Source organism: Venturia canescens, chromosome 1, assembly GCF_019457755.1.
Source record: "Venturia canescens isolate UGA chromosome 1, ASM1945775v1, whole genome shotgun sequence".
In the NCBI taxonomy this organism is placed as follows: domain Eukaryota; kingdom Metazoa; phylum Arthropoda; class Insecta; order Hymenoptera; family Ichneumonidae; genus Venturia; species Venturia canescens.
Window position 1 is genome coordinate 4,001,246 of NC_057421.1, and position 12,916 is coordinate 4,014,161.

At 38.2% G+C, this 12,916-nt stretch overlaps 1 protein-coding gene across 5 annotated transcripts in view; it reads right to left on the reverse strand.

Annotated features, from left to right (window-relative positions):
- Positions 1 to 1,981: 1,981 nt before the first annotated feature.
- lilli (lilliputian) overlaps positions 1,982 to 12,916 on the reverse strand; it is a 172,804-nt gene continuing 161,869 nt past the window's right edge. For all 5 annotated transcript variants that reach the window (XM_043410523.1, XM_043410524.1, XM_043410525.1 and 2 more), the window contains 7 exons: positions 10,867 to 12,280; positions 10,632 to 10,771; positions 10,050 to 10,244; positions 9,861 to 9,938; positions 9,666 to 9,762; positions 9,257 to 9,548; positions 1,982 to 8,267 (listed from right to left, as the gene is read on the reverse strand). In XM_043410523.1, the coding sequence (XP_043266458.1) occupies positions 8,158 to 8,267; positions 9,257 to 9,548; positions 9,666 to 9,762; positions 9,861 to 9,938; positions 10,050 to 10,244; positions 10,632 to 10,771; positions 10,867 to 12,280 (2,326 nt within the window). In that variant the 3' untranslated portion in view covers positions 1,982 to 8,157. The remainder of the gene's footprint in view (positions 8,268 to 9,256; positions 9,549 to 9,665; positions 9,763 to 9,860; positions 9,939 to 10,049; positions 10,245 to 10,631; positions 10,772 to 10,866; positions 12,281 to 12,916) is intronic.

Below are 12,916 nucleotides of genomic sequence, written 5' to 3' on the forward strand. Positions count from 1 at the left end.
TGGAGTAAATGAAAGTCCCATAATAGAATATGATTAATGTGTTTCCGATGATGAAAATTTTTCATTGCTGTGACTTCTGAAAATAACTAATAGGGTGAATCTTAATTTAACTTCGAATTCGTACCGCGGCCTTATGAATAATCAAGAAATTTTCAAAAGTTTCAAAATTTTACAAAATTTACAAAATTACAATTTTATTTACAAGAAAAAACTTCTCTGAAGAAAAAAGAATTTTAAAAAATACATAGGTTAGGTTAAGAAAACAAACCCCAGATTATAGGATCAAAACGTCGCCGAATTTTTCCGATACTCCTGGGCATCTGCGACTTTAGGCAATCTATTGTCCACGGGCTTCTAATACAAAGGCTGCATGGTCAAATTTTGGATCCACAGATATCGTAATACTGCCACGATTGTCTTTTAGTATCTCTCTGTGAACGATCTCAAAGTTGTCGATCAGATTTTTCTGTGTTTCATAATAAAATATACTTCTATATATCGCACGATATCCTTCTTACGATTCACGTCTTTTTTCGTCTGATTTCAATCAATAGTATTGAATCGTGATCCAATAAATCAGATCTCAATTATGTTTCAGTTTATTCGTGTTGTGTAATTGCAATTTTTTTTTTTTTTTAGTTTACAGCAATAATACACAGTTACAGTATTCTTTTGTTGATTGATATTATTACATCCGTTGTATTGATGATAATAAAAGATGCTAAATAAAATGAGCCCCTATATATAAAAGATTCGTTATTTCTTGTATCAAAATTGGATATGCTGATCCTCTCAAGGGACGGTAGTTAATCCGGTGCACAAGGGCATAAGTCCGTAAGTGGTGGATCCCATTTCTCCTGGTCCAAAAAAAATGTGAAAGTATAGAGATTATTCTCGAAGTATTTCTGCCTAAAATTCCAGGTGGATGGTCTTTAACCTTTTAAGAACGGGGATTTTTACGTTGAAATCAACTTATTTTTACACGAAATTTGTTCACAATATTGATGAATTTTTTAAGCGGAATTCCTGACCAAACTAGTGGTCGATATTTCGACCAGACCCGTCCTTTAAAAGTTAACATCATAAATCCACGATAATGAGTAAAAACAGCGATCTTCGCAGTTAGAAGCTTGCTCAGGCTCTTCGAAAATGACATTGACTACTGCTCGAACTGCTATCTCTCCAACTTCGACGGTGGTGTGCTGCTATTGACATTGGAGGATGACTTTTTCACTGCTATCCAACACCAGCCGATTTCTGGCAAATTTACATACGATAAAAATAAATGACAACAGATGCAAAGGACTCGACAATTAAGAAAATCTTTCATACAATAACGCCACCTTATGTGTGTGTGTCATAAATAATGACAAAAAATTTTTATTTATTGTTCTGGATCAGAGATAGTTGAGCAATATGTTTAATTATTGACGTTTAAGGAAACTGTTTCGTACTGCGGTGCCAAAGTGAAACTCTCGATCCGGGTAGAATAGCGTGAAATTTCAATCCGGATTGACATATCAGTGAATTACTATAATAGTATCGACGAAAAGGCCACTCGAGCTTTTGATGACGAAGGGTAGACAGGAGCCAAATAAAAACTGAAAAAAAATTCCGAACATTCGATTGGACAGACTATTGTAGAAGATTTAATATTCGTTTTGAATAAAAAGTAGCAAATTAGAACAAATCATGATATTTCGGGCTTGGAATTCCCCGGACGAAATTCGATTCGCACATAAGATGCTTGTCTTCGACTCGCTATTTCCGAATAATTAGGCCGTTGAAGTCGTTGGTATCGGAGTCAGTAACAACGAATTTTCCATGCTTCGCTTTTTTTTCTTTGATTTCTGCCCAACGTTTCAGAGAATCGTTGGTGTCCCGTTCCACAAAAATGTCAAATCGAAGTTTCCTCAGATGATTCAAATTATGTGCTGGGTTGGAAAAAAGCCTTAGAAAATTAGTGAAGAAAGCCTTTCGATTAATTTGACATGGTCAATGTTTTATTTATTCATTCAATTTATTTTAAAACAATATGTTCATTTGGAGGACAGTCACTCCTCAAGAAATGAATATGATATAGTAAATACGTTTCTTTTTACAATTTATACCATATACACAATAATATAAGGTCATTATAATAATGATAATCCAAACGTAGGGCGCAAACAGTAAGTGAAAAAAAAACAATTGAAATAAGAACAGAAGAAAAAGAAAAAAGTATATATATATATATATAAGATAATATTATTCGTATGTATAGAGTACACGTTGCAGTGAATCATCCCCATAACCGCAGCGGCAATCCTACCTATATTTTGCATTTACAGACTGATTTATTCATTTGTTACAATCATTATTTCTCGTTATTGTTTGCTCATCGCTTTTTGTTCATTTAATTATCTTCTTGTGTTCAAAGGGTGTCAATTCGTTCAAGCTGAGATTATACACTATAAAATAGGTAAAAAAGCCCTGTTCACAAAATATCTCGCAATTATTTCTATGTATATATTGTCACGGTGTTTCTCGTATTCTCTTTATTATTTCTTTTATTTTTATTTTCAGTTATAATGTTTTTTTTTCTTCTTCCATTTCTTCATTCTCATATCGTGTCTGAGTGAAGCTGCTGATAGGGATAGTTCCATTTTCCTCTCGGTTTATTTATGCATAAAACGAGGTGGAACGCGTGCTCCATCCCCGATTGGCTAGCGCGTTTTTCGCAAACGAAATAGAATAATCCTGGTATGCAATAATATTCATAAGGGGTAATGAAATAGTGATTGTTCGAGACGAGAAATAAAAATAAAAATGCCAACTTTGACTGAGCTGATAAACGATAATCGGCGATGCGCGATTTTCCATATTGATCGGCTTCTGGTAGCGGGCTAATTTCTTCTACATGCTCGGTCGAACAGATTTCGACGGGAAATAACAGAAAGACAATTTCCCATTGCGTTTATTGGGTCGCCAAAATAGTATTTTTACAACAGGAACATAGAAAATTTATCTCGGAATCGCGACGATTTTTCGTTGCACAAACATCATTGATTTCATACAAATTATAAAAGAATAAAAACAAAATAAACTTAAAGGAAACAACGAAACTGCTTGAAATGTGTGTTCATTATTATTTATCATAAAATTTGCGAGGTCAATGATTCATGGAACTCGCACGTTTTTTTCACATTTTTTATTTGTGCGTGCGGCAATTTCACACAAGTTCAGGTTACCGAGCCGAGCCAATAATAAATATCACTCCGACGAGCGTTATAATTTCATGACAATGCTAAAAATGGTGTTATCCAACGATAAACAGTTTTTTCACGAGCCGTGTGTAATCACGGGTTTTTTCCCCCACATCGACTTTCAGTACAACACTACGAGTGAATTTTCTCTGTGAGTTTCTCACACTATTCTTTTCCTTATCGACAGTAGAGAACGAGACGAGTACGAAAAGTTAATGTAATATTATTATTCCGTCCTTGGAAAAATCGTTGCTGTACAAGAAAAAATAATTATTCGGGTAGAAAACACACGCGCAATAATAAACGATACATTTTTTTTTCTTCAACCCACAATCGATTTCTTTTTGTTCAATGAATTTATTCCTTCTTTTAACTTGAACAATATTATTTAAGTAACAATAAGATTAGTGTCAACAATTTACTGCGTCGGAGTGTTGGCTCGACGGTGTTTCTCAGCCTTCACACCAATAAATATAATAATAATTAATTAATCAATAATAATAATAATAATAATAATAAATAAAAAGCGAATAGGTAATTATTTCTCATTAAGCGAGTTTGGTCTCTCCTTGGTGCGGTTGTCCTTCACATGTCTCTCTCTCTCTCTCTCTCTTTCACTCTTTATTGTTTCTCCTATCTTTTTTTCATACTGCTTCATTTCCATTAAAAAAAAAGATTTCCAACGCTTGCATACGTGCCACTCTAAAGTTGAAAACAAAAAGAACCTTTCAAAAGAAGAAGAAATATCGTGAAACTGAATTCCTTATCGGATTGTCCGTTTGCCCGAGTCTTCTTGTTCGATTATTCCCGAATCTTGGGGTAAGAATTCTCAAACGTGTGCACACGTGGTGTGTCCTTCATTTTTCATTCCGATCGAAAAGAAACGTATACCATAAACTATAAATCAGCGTACATAGATTTTCGTTGATTCGTGTATCAGAAATATATTTTTTAAGTTTTTTGTTCTCGTATTTACTGGTAATTGGAGTTTATTTTAAAATAAATATGAAACGATACGTTTTGCACACGAGCACTGACTCCCCCCCCCCTCTCTCTCTCTCTCTCTCTCTCTTTCTATTCGACGGGGCAATTGCGTAAAAAATCTCGTACGCGCTTTGTTGAAATGAACTATACATCTATCCGAGGAAAATCTTTGATGCTCATCAAAGTTAGGAAAGGCGAGCGATTTTCTTCCAACGGTTTCTCAATTCTCTTGATATCACTCTAAATTATAAAATCGGAACTTTGTCTATATACACGTGTGCGCACGTGAAGTTTATCCCAGCAAATAGTCGTATTGCGCTGTTGCACGAATACAGACTCGTAGTAGGAAGGACGAGAAAGAAAAAGAGCCAAAAAAAACGTGATCCTACGTAAAATAACGAATTACTTGTGCACCGTGTTGACACGCACCGCCCACTACCCACGGCCCTGAATTCACTAAACTCTTCTGTCCACCGAGCTTCACGATCTCTTCAATACTCAATTTAGCGAGAAAATCGAAATTTCAATTACGCGTGCTAGTTGTTTTACTTCTCGAAATAACAGATTGATGATTAAAACCGTCGTTCACGAAATATTTTTCGATTTATTCTCAATTCTTTTATACTTTTTGGCACAACCACGAGGACAGACAAGTTCAGTTTCAACGGAACTTTCATCGAAAATGGGCAATTATCAATACATATACATACATACATATATATATATATATATATTTATGTATAATTACATGTACTTATACATATATATATATAAATATATGTATACTGTTCGGTACGAATATAATAAAATAATTATGATATAATAATGTAGCAATAATAATGTAATATTAACCTAATATTAATCATGATAGTTTTGTGGTGTAAGTGTTTGTTCATGCATAAATATATATATACATATGTATGCAAGTATATAAATATATTACAATTATAGTGTAAGTGGTGAAGGCTCGTGTTGAAACGAACTGCTTTAAATAAATCTCGTCGGGGATCGCTTGACATCTATTTCCCGTTTCAACCATGCACTCTCTCTCTCTCTCACACTCTCTCCCTCTCTCTAGTTCTCTGGCTCTCTTGGTTTTCTCGGTTCTTATTTTCGACATGTCACTCTGTATGTTGTTTCGTGTGATTTCTTCCGGCTGATAAAGTTGACTAATTATTGATTTTTCAACATTTTTTCAATCAGTTTTCTTGCTTATAATATACTGTTGTTAAACAAACTTCTATTTTACCTAGCAATAATAAAGAACGATATTCTCGAAAAATAACTATCCTATATTGAATAACAACCGACATCTGACGTGAGCGAAGTATGCAAAATTTACTCTTTTCGGAGTCTTCTTTTTTCTCCGATAACCGAGATGAACGGGAGAATTTACGAATAACGAGCTTCGTCGGATGGTCGAAAGTCGGTGGGTTCCGGGCCTGATATACATCATACGATTATAATATCATAACACATGTATGATATACATGATATCTCTTATTATCTCGAAAATACAAAAAAAAAAAAATTATTTTGATAGCAACTTTCACTCTCGTTTTCATCGTCCATCTTTTCTTTCTTCTATCCTCGTAATGACATTTTTTTTTAATTCCCTTTTCTTATAGTTTTCATTTGACATTTTTTTCAGCAAAATAATTTGCTGAATTTATAAAATTGTACCCCGTGAACCATTGGACCGCGCACGCTTAGTTTACCTAGGACCAGTGGCCCGCCAACCACGACCATCTACGCCAACAATTCGTTCTCCCGTTCCAATTTTATAAATCATATTCATTTTCGCGTACATACATGTGAAAGACAATTTCATTCCAGTTTCCTTTATTACCACATATACGCACGCGCACACACATGCACACGCCCCCCCCCCCTCCCCTTCCATACGCACGTACACACACACACACACACACACTGGGACACCATGTTCGCGTTATGATCAACGGAATACAAAAAGAATGTTAAAACGCTGACTAATTTTGTTTGATTAATCGGACGAGTTTATGCAATGGATAAAGGAAAAAACGTTGTGTAATTCGTAAAGGCCAAGAGCAATATAAAACGTGGGTAAGAGTGAGGGTAGCAGTGATTAAGAGAGAGAGAGAGAGAGAGACAGCTTCTTCATTACAAAAGATTCTTGGTGGAGACAGAAATTTTTCCAGAAATAGACTGGAATATCCTCGATAAGACGTGGTAGCAAAAATTGGGGCGGACAAGAGCCCGACCGCAAGACAAAATTTATGCGCGGTTTGAGACTCTGCCCTCAAGGCGGCGGCACTCACAATACCTATTTACAAAAATATACACATGAGCAACTTACATCATTACTTCTGTTTTCTCGTTATTATACTCTTCACATACGAGTTCTTAACCTCCTCCCCGTAATTGCCTCCTTAAAGCCTCTCCACGATTTCTGCTCTTTTGTTTGTTTGTTTGTTTGTTCATATTTGTTGCCGTTTCATCTTTTGTTACTCGGTCAAACTAATTGCAAACTCTCTCCCAATATCTCGCGCGGCGTTTATTATCATTGTATTCTAGAAACCACTACGTCCCTCAACAAGTTAAACTCTAATTTATTTTACGAATTTGTATTTTGTTCTTAGTTGTTGGTTTTTAGTTTTTTGTTGTTTCTGTTGTTGCGTATTTACGACTAAAAGCTATGTTCTCCGATTCCATGTCATTGCTTAATGTAAAAAAAAAAATTGATTTCGGCCAATCATTCCTCATCTCCTTCCATTTGTTTCACCGCATCTCTGTGTCAAGGTTTTGTATTTGTGTATGTTTATTCTTATTTTGTATAGCGGTGGCTCCTGTAGACCCGCGGTGCGTCCAGGACGAGCGTTGTTTTCTTTCTACATCTTCAGTGGTCTCAATAAACGAGCCTTCTCCTGTATTTCCTCTTCTTCTCATATACATATACATATATATATAAGTATGTATCTGTATGTATACACTTGTATAGATCTACATCTGCTTTTTATTTCCTTCATATATATTTATCTATATACGTAATAAACTATAGATTCGGGGTTGCGAATCATCCGAGAGGATGCGAGTGGAACTGCGGTCCCAACGTCTCGGACGAAGGGGGAAGGAGAGACTAAGAACGAGTCGATTGTTTCGACTGTCAAGGTGTCAGTAGTTCGAGAATCGCCATTTTTCGTATTTTCAGACTCGCACTCGACAATTTTCTATTATTGTATCTACGCACATATTACAAAAGCAGGACATTTCTGGAGAGAAAAAGTAGAGGCGAGTGTGGGCACTTCGTCGTTCACGATTCAGGCCTCAAGTTCCCTTCATTTTCTAAATTTCGCAGCCTCTCCCTTTTTTTCGTTTCTGCATCTCGATCAGCGTAAAAACGCAATTGGATCACGTTCCGCCTGTGCCCCCAAGATTCATTTGTCTCGTTCGTACGAGTTTTTCACTTTTCCGTGATGCGCTCTTATCAGTCTCACCGGAAAGTAAATTGCTTTAGGTTTCTCAATAAAAAACAAAACAACATCTTAGATTCGGCGGATCGAGTAATAATCGTTATTGACTCGTTAAGTTCTATCTGGTATAACGAATGCTTTCGTTGGCCCCTTACATGCTTCTTCGAACAGTTCCATTCGTAGGGTTATCCTCTCGTTGCCTTGGGAGAAATTGCGGTAGATTACTACCGCAAGATTTTGTTTTTTTGATACTGCGCCAAACGTGCGTTTAACTGCCAATTCCTTTTTGCCGACTATCCTATTTGGACCCCACTCGTCAAGCCAGTGTCCAGGATTTTTCTTTCGAATTTATTATTGCCTTTTCAGCGACATGAGCTTCGCGGAGGTTACGTCAACATGCTCGGATACGTCGCCATGTTGTGTGGTAGCGAAGTTATGTAATTGGGGGTCGGCGGCCGGGGGCTGTGCCACTGGGGTCAGAGGGCTCGCAACTTCTTTATTCCTGCTTGAACGTAACGCACCAAATCACAGAGCGAGCTCTTCAACGTCAGAGGACCCATTTTCTCATCCAGCTCGATGAAGAAGTCTGTAACACGAACGATCGAACGGTCCAATTAACATTTTTTATTATTTTTCTCAACATGTTTTGTAACTAGTGACTAGAGCAGTTCCGCGACTTACTGTTTTCGAAATCGTCTCAAGTTGTTACCTACTTCCCAATTAGAAATCGAGATTTTTTCCGAACTGCCAAATACTTTTGGAGTTCGGACGAAAAATTAAGAATTTTATATCTTTCGATTCCCGAAATAATAATTTGAAACAATTTTTTTCTAAATTTTACGACATTCTCGGACGTTCTTTATTTTTCCTCATTATTCTGTTCTTTTCGAAAGACTTATCATTTTGAAACCATAGTTACATAAATTATTTTTTTTATTTGCTTCTTATAAAATGGCATCAAGATACTTTTTCTCGCTTTGAAGGCCTCCATAAAGATAGCACGCAATTGAGTCAACAAGAAATGAATAACTCGGATTCGATCAAACGTTTCAATTCGTTAGCTATGAAATGACTTCAGTATTTCTTTTTCAAATTCCTCAATTTAGAATTATTTCAGTTAATCTTTCGTCAATTAACTTTTCTTTTCAGTACCATATTTCTGGTTCTTGATAAAATGTTCCACGATTTTCGAAGTCTCAAAAATATATTGGGTTTCTTATAAGAGAATTTTCCGTCCAATTAAAGTCTTCGTAGGAAGAAAAATCTGGAAGGGAATTCTCGATAACTAGATTTCATTTGGCCCTTCAACGACCCAGTACAGAGAAGAAGATTCAATTTAATTACTCCGTTCTGAATCACGTTTTGTCAGATGGAATTAAAAGGTTTTTTAATGTTACGTGAATTTTTAATTTGGTTACTCAATTTTCGGAGATTAAAATAATTTTCATACGACTTGTAAGTCGACCTGAGATTTGGAGAAATTTCGAGTGAATTTGGAAAGAAAAAAATTCAAATTTCGAAAATTTCTAATTATGAATAGTTCAAATCGATGTCAATAAATGTATTCATAATTACCTCTATGTCTCTCGGTCACAAGAGCATTCGCTTGATCCCAGAGTTCGTGACAATTAATGAGTAACGAAAATTGCTGATTCTGTTTCTGCATAGCGGTGTGAATGCTCATCGGTACGCTGACGTACGTTACCGCAGGTGGTTGACCCGCAACAGCGCCGCGATTTGCCAATTCCCCGCTACTGTAACCGGAACTTTGACTGCCGACCGAGCCAACCGAGCCAGCAGGCGATGGGGTCGGTGACAAGGACGGTGTGTTTTGGCCCTCGGCTTGTACTAGTGTCGGTTGCGCCGGCTGTAAGCAATAAACAAAAAGAAAAATGGAGTTCAAATTTTTTCCTTTTGCACGAGGACTGGAACGAGAGTTTAAAAAATTCCCATCTGTTTCCCAAATAAAATGAACGTGACTAACCTTTTGATGATAATCAGCTAGTATTTTTTGGTACTCCTTTACTTCGTGCTCGCGCATTTTGTAGAGTTTAAGATAAATGAGGGACTGGCACCACAAGCTTGAAAAAATAAATATATTGCAACGTCAGTATGTGATGTTTATGATCACATTATGGTCACAAGATTTTTTCTAGGTTTGCTTAGTTGCGGTATTTACCTCAAGATTGCCAATTTATTGTGTATACTACTCTCGGGTGAGTTGTTTTGTTGGCTCTTGAATTTTGACGATATCCATCTGTAAATATTTTACAATTTTCTTTAATAAAGAGAACGACGATAAAAGCAAAGGATTATTGTTGATCGATCAGGTATTGGAGAAGTGTTTGCACGTGGTTTTCGCACTCACTTTATAAGACTAAGTGTGTCCTTGTACATGGTAAAGGATGCTCTATCCGTTACGGGATAAGACTCCATAGCGTGGCCGGTCAACAAAAAGTACAGTACCGCCTCCAAGTACAGCATGCCTTGTGCCGTGAGATCACGTTCCTCGTCGGCACTGTGCTTCAATCTTTTTGCTTCCGTCAGGTACTGATTCTGGTCCCTGAATTCGTAACGAATAAATTAGTTTATTCTGACAGATTACAAAAAGCACATTTTTCACCAAGAGCTCGAATTTGTTTGAGTATTTAAAGAAAAATTTTAAGAAAAAAGTGAAATTTCATTATGAATTATTTTCTCTGATGCGTTTTTCTTACTGGTTAATATTGCGAAAATCAAAATAGGTTCAACGAGTCGGAGGGAAATCGATTGAAAATATTATTTATAGTTAAAACGTTGTCTCAGATCGGAATTGACGACTGACTCAATATCTGTGCGCATGAAAAATAATGAGCAATGGAAAGAAAAATCAATTTTATATGATATCTCAACAAATATCAAGAGTTCTAAGAAAACTTCTGCCTCACAGGAGAGTATAAAATTTCCTTACCTATCCAGATCCTCCAAAACTTCCCTCTGATGATTGAAGTAGGAATAGTAGACACGCTGGGGCGGTGCCGCCGGCGGTGGTAACAGATTCATGTCGGGTTGTTCTTCCCGCTCATGATTCGTAGGTTGAACGTCATGTTGCTGTGTTTGCACGATCGAAGAATAAGTTAGTCGTGAAAATAATTAAAGTTATTTTTTCTTTTGATTTGTTTGACATGAAGAGAGAGAGAGCTTACCAAACTAGACGAAGGTCTCGACGGATTGGGTTCCTTGTCAGCGTGTTTTCGTTTCTTTTTCTTCTTCTCTTTGTGCTCACCACTGCGTTTAACCTTCAAGTCAACGGAACAGACACTCACACCCGACACTGAGCTACAGCTCAAATTACGTTTTCGTTTTGGCGCGCTGCCACTTATACCAGCAGCCGGAGGGACGACACTAGCGCTACCAATACCGACACTTCCACTAGAACCGGAACTCGTGTTTGTCGCGGAAGAACTACCGGAAGTACCACTGTGACCGCCAACACCCGCACTACAACTAGAGTTACCGCTTCCACCGGGAACAGCTCGGTTTTTTGATTCGGTCTCATTCGTTTCGTTTTTACTAACGCTACGTTTGCTCTTGATCCCAATATCTTCGTTTTCCTCGCTCACTTTAACACTCACAGTCTCACCGTGTGTCCTTAAATCAGCTGAGGAGGGAGGTCTCGGAGTTTCGATGATTTCACCTTCTTCGGGAGTTGAGGGTCGCGGCGCTGGCGTCGACATGGTAGCCGTCGACGGTGCTCCTGATGGTAGATTGTTCGAAGCAGCTTGTCTCGAGGATGGCCTCGAGGATGTTCTCGAGGGTGGCCTCGTGTCCGGCAATTCGGTGCGTTGCCTCAGTTCCTGTCCTCTGGAAGATTGTGGTATGTGTGGAATTTTATTGAGATCAAGTCGACAGAGTAAACTCGGTACCCCGTTGATATAAACCAATGGTGGGAAACTCGTGGCCGTTGAGGCTTGCGAAGATGGTCTTTTGTAAGGACTTTCGCTACCGGTCGGTGTGTTCGCTGCACCGCCCGTATATTCCTCCACGTAGATGCCACATTTTCCACCCCCTTTTCCACCTTTTCCGCCTTTGCCTCCTTTCCCACCGCCTTTCGCGCTCGAAAATAGCTTCCTCAGAGTGTCGCTCTTTTTCTTGTCCTGCACGTTGCCACCATCTTCCTCCTGTAACTTCGGGGCTGGACTATTGTCGCTGTCCGAGTTATCCGGCGAGGTGGCACGTGCCGTCAAGGGCGCTCTAGGTCTCGGTGGTACCCGGGCTACTTGAATACGGTTGTTTCGCAGCGCGACCTCGGATTCGCTGTCGGAATCCGTGGCACAGCCCGACGTATTCGTTATTCTCGATCGAGGGCGTCGAGATTTCGATTTCGCCGGACTCTTCTTCTTCTCTGACTTTTTCGTCGGAGATTCACCGTGTCGGCTCCGCTTCAGGGATAACCTTCGCCAGCGGGGATCTTCTTCCGAACCGCTGTTACTCTTATTGAGTACTCTCTCCTCGTCGCTCGACGTTATACTCAATCGTGATCGACGCTTCTCCGCCGCTGGTACCGGCGAACTGATCCGAGGTCGCTCTGCTTCCGAGTCGCTCGAACGTTCTGGAGACCTATCAGACAGAAAAATATGATTTTTTTAGTACTCGTACGACTCGAACACATCGATGACCTAAATTCGAAACTATTTTTACAAGTTCTGTCGAGCAATTATCGATAATGCTGCAGGAATATGTTCGAATGATAAAGAAAAAGAAATTGGGACGGAGTTTTCCACTGCTCCAACGACTTCCCGACAATAAAAGGGCAAAATGAGTTGAATATTTTTTCTCAATCGCAGTAAAAACGAATGAAATTCAAGAAAAGTAATTATGCAGAGAGATTCATATTTTAGCGTGCCCAGTGACACCTTTTTATTACGAAATTTCTGAAATATTATTAGAGTCTACAGTTTGTTCAGACGTATTTACATTTGATCATGATTATATCGGACGGCGGATATCTCTGGTTTATTCGACAACTTGAAACTTCTTGGATGGGACTTCACAGCAATTATGCAATGGATTTCAAAGCTTCGCTGTTCAGCTTCACGTCGAGCGACGAGAACTTCATTAAAAGATAAACCGTTCTCTTGGAGCTGTTCAATAAACCATCGCTTTTGATTCATCAAATAACCATTTTCAATCGGGATTCCGAGAGAGCTCGCGACACAAGGAAATGAATAGAAGAAAAAGAGCATTGTTGGAGTT